The sequence below is a fragment of the Sparus aurata genome, chromosome 19 (assembly GCF_900880675.1).
Source record: "Sparus aurata chromosome 19, fSpaAur1.1, whole genome shotgun sequence".
Lineage (NCBI taxonomy): Eukaryota > Metazoa > Chordata > Actinopteri > Spariformes > Sparidae > Sparus > Sparus aurata.
The window spans coordinates 8,316,482-8,322,919 of NC_044205.1; the positions used below are offsets into that span (position 1 = coordinate 8,316,482).

Genomic DNA, 6,438 nt, shown 5'->3' on the forward strand with positions numbered 1-6,438 from the left:
CCGATTAATGGACAAAAGATGAATGGACAAAGAAAATCATTATTCCAGAGGTCAAAAGCAGGGGAACTTTAAGAGACTTTCCATCATTCCTCTTCTTTTTCAACAAGACTACCTGTAAGTTTAAATGTGTAGGAGGTCACGTGTCTACACATTGCTGCGTTGAATTGTAGACATGGCAGCGGTATAAATCTGATCGACCTCTGGGCAAGAAGTAGAATGAGCATATCACCCAAAATGTCAAAGTATTAGTTGAGGTGCTTGGTGTCCCTGATCCTCCTCAGTGTTCTCAACGTGAATTTTAAAAAGAAGGAAAGTATCAGTTGTGATCAGAACCATAACTCTCCGCTCCGTCTAACAATCTGCGTGTCTTTGTCTTTCTGTCTCTGTCAGGGCTCACACGTGTTTTAACCGCCTGGACCTGCCTCCGTACCCGTCGTACACCATGCTGTACGAGAAGCTGCTGATCGCGGTGGAGGAGACCAGCACGTTCGGCCTGGAGTGAGACGGCGTGTAACACCGGCTGGGCTGTGACGGGGAGGAAAAAAAACAAAAACAAGCTGGAGTCGCGTCGCTTAATATGTCGTATAGATTACCTGGATTGTACCGGACGAAGTTTATGTGGATATGTCTACGTCACTGTCGCTGTCCTATGTGTCGGAGTCTCTCACTTTTAGCTTTGAGGGTCTCATGACAGACAGGACTGCCATTATTTTTCTATTCATCGCTGGATGAAGACTGGAGCGTATGAAACACTGCAGCAGCGTTTTTAAAAAAAAAAAGATTTCTATTTATATGCATACAAAAGGGTCCGGAAATGGAATCAAGATCGTTTAAAGTTGCATGTAGCAAAACGCATCGTCCGTCCGTCCGACAATGAAAAATGAAAAACACTTGCAGTGATACAAACTACTGGCAAAAATGAGTAAACCAAGTTACACAGCAGCACTGACAACAAGGACTTTATATCAAATCTGAGACATTATTATGACATCTGAATACTTTGGATGAATACTGGGCTGAAATGTTGAATTAACAGAAAAGATTTAAGTGACAGAGTAGTAAATAACAAAACATATATTATTAAAAAAAAACAGAGAGAAACAAATAGAATAAATCAGAGAGATAATAAAAGAAATACTAGAAGTATTTAATATAAACAGAAAGTACTACAGAGCCAATACTGCGGACAGAACAATGCTCCAGGTCTGCACCCAATCAGAACTACAGATGATATATTACAGTTACCCCTATTAAGATGTTGTTTATCTAGAAACATAAGAAATCTAATTTGAATATGTTACGGCAGAGTTGTGACGTGCGCATCCGTGCGTCTTTTCTGTGAATCCAAGCTTGAACGCGCGCGACGCGTGCACAACCGCAGCACAAAAGATTCTCAGGTGGTTCGCTGCTCTCGTAAATTCAGAGGAAGCTGTAATCTACGCGGCTTTAAAAGAAGTCGCTCAAAGATTTAAAAGGAGCTCGTCAGACGAATGCAAAGCTACAGAGCCCTGATGCCAAAGGAACAATCATGTCTAATCTGTAAGCAGCCCTCAAAGATCAGTATCTGTTTTTTTTTAATCCGGGAGGATGTGAGACTGGAAGTAAAGATTTAAAGCGGCGCGGCGTCGTTCGGTGCCAGACGCCTCGCCATCTCAAGGCTGCGGGGCTGAACAGCTGAACCTTACAATCAGATCTAACGTAATACCCCATGTATAGAATTATGTTGCATCTGTCTGTAGAGTCAAGAGGACGTTTGGAACGACAGACAGAAGCACGCAGAGCTGCAGGAGCAACGGGATAGATTCGGTTTCAAAACCACTCAGCGTCCTGGTTTAAGTTCAAGAAAACAGGCAGTTAAGGAGTCCTGCGGTTTGCCAGGTGATTCAGAATAAAAGGCTGAGTTATCAGGAGACAAACGGTACACTAACCCTGGTGGGAGAACGGGAGCTCGAACCACTGAGGGGATACGTCAGTGTCAGTGAGAGCTAAGCCATCCATGCACACTCTCTTGCTCTGCTCTCAGTTAACTATAGCAATTCTTTATCAAGCAATGTCAAATAATTTGAAACTCTTCAGCAAGCTCCTCAGCAGTGAGCAGAGACACAAGAGAAGTGCTAGAGTCACTGAGGAATCAGAGGGTTTGGTTGGAAATAGGGATGAAATACAATTTTTAAAAAAATGAAAAAATGAACTCTTAACAGCAAGTCCACGCAAAGAGTGCGATGTACCTCCATAATAGGAGGCCCTAATGAGCCGATACAGACTCAACAACCACTACAAGACTTTGTGCATGTCTGATACTCAACAGGTATAGATGTGGTATGCATACATCGGGACAGCTCCGTCTCAGTCCACAGTGAGGACAGCGGCCGGACACCACGTTCTCATCTCGGTGGGCGAAAATGTTACCGACAAAACTCCAGCGGTCTGTCGGAGCTCTCCTCTTCTGCCGTGCTTCTCAAAAGCAGACACAGTGATGTCACTCTATCATAGTAGCCATCATTGCCAACACAAGGGCTTCTGGGAGCGCGACCAGTGTCGACCGAGCGAACAGGAAGCTTGCAATTCTTTTACAGCAAAAGAAACGGCGAATCTCCAGCCGGCTAAAGGACTTCCTGCGATCCTGTTGGCGGGAGCGGTGCTTCACCTCTCAGCATCTGTGGTCCTGCTGCTGAGCTGACTCTCTGACTGTGCACCATCACCGTGGCGTTGCTCCCTTCATGGAGCAGGCACTCCAACATCCGAACCTTTACCGTCTCAAACAGTGTGACTGGTGCAAAGCAGCATGTAGGTCTCCAAGGGGCCTGATCGGGGGCCCCTCTGTGTTCGAGGGCCCTTGGACAAACCAGTGTAATATATGCAATAGTTAAGACCTTTACTCCGATCTGTCCACAGTCTACCACGATCTTCCAGACAACGACCGACTGCAGTGTACCCCTCAGCATCCCCAGCCCCTTGTCTACATTTCCTATCCAGTAATGAAACTGTGCCTCAGTTACTTACTGCCTCGTGTGTGGCCTGTGGGGTCGTGGAGCTTAGTGGGTACAACTTGAGCCTGACATGAGCAAAGTCCAGAGTTCATCGATATGAGATGGTCCTTTCTAAAAAAAAAAAAAAAAAACAGTTTGCATGTTTTCCCAAAATTTGGGTGGGTTTCTCTCAAACTCCATTCACAGGTTACATTCATAGACCATACTCTCAGGACGGCCGGCCATTCGCTTCTGACATCACACTCAGGATAGGACGCTCAAATGTCGTCCTGCTGTGTTCCAGGGTTGCAAGTCACAGAAAAATGAGGGAATCTGACAAATCGTTATCACGTCACTGCTTTCCTGACTGATCGGCAACTGGAAAGACCCTGGAAATGAAAAATCTGCAGGGTACATCAGCCACATTTCATAATAAAACAACATATTCGATAACCTATTAGCTCCTGGTGGACAACAGCTAACATTAGCATTTGGATGTGATTAATAATGTTAACCAGGAAGTGGTAGAATGCTAACGTTAGCTAATGGATTATCATATTATTGTTTTACTTTGAAATATGGCCTGATGTCAGACAGTTTAATGATCATTTGTTTCCATTGTTTTCACTTTGTGCAACCTGTAACACAGCAGCGTGACATTATGTCAGCATCCTGAGCACGACATCAGAGGAAAATAGCCACAGTGTGACTATGGTCTATTGCAGACTGATGCCCCATTTACACTTAGCCACCTCCTGCGTCAGGGCAGCTAGCTGCGGGATTTCAAAAAGCGCAACAAAGAGTAAATTGAATAATCCGATTGTTGAAAAGGTAAAAAAAGCCATTATACTTTATCTGTACTCCTACACCGTTTATCTGTTGAATGAGCCGTATAGTTAAAGGGAAAACTCCACTAATCTTACACATCAGACCCTGTTTGACAGTGAAAAACATGTCGGTGTGGAGTTGGACAGAGGTGAGCTCATCAGACCTCTGCAGCTGTAAGATCAACGCCCTTATCAGACCACCCAGCAGCGACACTCAGCGCCCTTTAGCAAGGGGGTGGAGGTCCAGGTGGTGGGTGGATGCATTTGTCTGTCAAACTTGTCTCCACACAGATGTGAAATTAACTTTTTAATTAATACCAAACAACTGTGACGTGGTGAATGGTCGCCTGGCAGGCCTTAACCACTGTTTAATCGCCATGACGACAATCTGTCCCCCACTCTGAGCACGCTGTAGTTTCCAGGTGAAGACGCTGTGCAATTGTTAAAACTTGCCATTGGGTGTAATACAAAATACATTTAAAATATATATATATATATGTATAATGTTATCTCGAGCTACACATAACACTCAGTATGGAAGCTCTCAGCTGGCTGTGGGGTTAAGTGAAATGCTAAGTGTAAATGGGGCCTGATTTGACCATCATTACCCATCAGCAGCCTGTCAGGTTTCATGGTCTGATACTGTTGAACAGCGGTCGCATCGACAGGTTCACTTTTTCTGTTTTGTATCATTTTCATTTTAAAAGAATAATCAAGACAAACATCTCAAACGATGCGCGGTGACAGCTGAACAGTGCTGTGTGTGTGTGTGTGTGTTTGAGTGTGTGTGTGTGTGTGTGTGTGTGTGTGTGTGTGCGTGTTAGCTGCAGAGATGATCACCGGGACGTGAACACAGGCTGTTTCTGTTACCGACACAGTCCTCTTCTCTCCCGCTGACACTCAGCGGTCCGGTTGTGCTGCGCTCCCGGGGCGGCAGTGGCGAGGCCTTATCCACTCACCTGTGCGAGCGCGAGGAAACGGCTGTGATTATGTTGCATCTCCCCCTCTCTTTTTTTCTACAATCTTTTCTACTGTTATTTATACTGTACCGTATTTATAAGTGCAGGGGGGCCCCCGGAGCTCGCCCTTGAATGTTTTGTTTGTTTGCAGTTTTTTCGACGTCGTGACAAGAAGCATCATTCAAAGAGTTTGCCTTCACTTTTGAAGCCTTTTGTGTTTTGATATGTATCGATATCTTTTTTCTATTATCTATTAAGCCGGCTGGTTGGGGGATGTGCTACCGCAGAGTCTGTTTCCGTTTTTTTTTCCATTCAGCTCGAAGTTTTCCTCTTTTTACTCTGGTGTTTTGTTTTTTTTTCATGTCACAAACGTCTAACTATGTCATATATTTCAGAGCTGCATGTCTGCAGCGAGCCATGTGTGGTTTGGACAGTTTATGGCAACGACTGACGTGCAAACGAAAGAAGATTTTTTTGTGTGTAATTTGCTGAAATTGTACAGAGGGCAGGTTTTTATTGTTGACTCCACACACTGTAGATCTGATATTTATTGTGGAAAAAGGAACGGATGAGACCACTCCCATCACACCGATGTGTAAGCGCATCCATAGAAGCTATTATAGAAATATTTAAATAAGCTTTTGGGGGTAATGAAGAATGATGGGATGTCTTCAGAGAGATACGGTGGGGGGCCAATTGTAGCAGCTGTTTGTATCTGTGTCTTTATTTATTTATCTATTTATTTTTCTTTCTTTTCTTTTCTTTTTAAATGGAACATGTGATTGGCCGGGTGGACGGTGCTGGGAGGTGACACTGAAGCATGCAAACTCTCCGTCTGGTTTCTAGTTGTGTGTGTGTGTGTGAGTGAGCGTGTGTGTGTTTGTGTGTGTGTGTGTGCGTGTCTGTAGATATACACATGTGTCCATAATGTTGACGGGTACAGTTCTGATTTGTCTGAGAACGGGTTGCTAAATACTCAGGCTGTGCTACCGCTCCACCACACAACACAACTGTTTATGAATCTCAATAAAAAAAAAAAGCTCACTTTTTACCCTGCCGCCTTTGTCGTCTACTTCTAGTCGTTTCCTGTCACGTGTTTTCTTCCATCTATCTCTAATGTAAACATGAGAGAAAAGTAGCCCTAACCCTATATGATATGGACTGTCACTTATGTTTGCAGATGTTTGAATTTCTGTTCCGTGTTCTTTCTAATAAGCAGCCTGAAGCAAAACATCTCTTCCTCAACACGCAGCTACGTCTGCAGCTCCATTCTGTGTGAGATGCAGCTGTGGAAACAGTCCAGCTGCTGCAGCCTTCACCAAATCATCAAATCAAATCAAATCAAACTTTATTTGTATGGCGCTTTTTATACAAAAAGTAGCGCAAAGTGCCTCACAGAGATTAAAAACAACAGAAAAAAAAGAAACAGCAAATAAAATCAAGAGAAAGGATAAAGGATATGAGTGCTCTGATCAGCACAGCATAAAAGCAATTTAAAAGAATTTGAAAATCAATTAAAAACCAGACATTTCTATCAACGTGCAGTCCTGTAAAGTTGAATAAAAGAAAGGTCGGTTAGGATTCGTTGCTGTTTCTTGCTCGCAGCAGCAGCAGCAGCAGCAGCAGCAGCTGGTGGGTTGTTCAGGATTGTTTTGGCATTATTGTTGCTCCAGTTATCGGGAG

The 6,438-nt window shown here is 43.9% G+C and overlaps 1 protein-coding gene across 3 annotated transcripts in view; it reads left to right on the plus strand.

Moving 5' to 3' along the window:
• LOC115570202 (E3 ubiquitin-protein ligase HECW1) overlaps positions 1 to 5,806 on the plus strand; it is a 67,260-nt gene extending 61,454 nt beyond the window's left edge. For all 3 annotated transcript variants that reach the window (XM_030398600.1, XM_030398598.1, XM_030398601.1), the window contains one exon: positions 391 to 5,806. In XM_030398600.1, the coding sequence (XP_030254460.1) occupies positions 391 to 502 (112 nt within the window). In that variant the 3' untranslated portion in view covers positions 503 to 5,806. The remainder of the gene's footprint in view (positions 1 to 390) is intronic.
• The last annotated feature ends 632 nt before the right edge of the window (positions 5,807 to 6,438 follow it).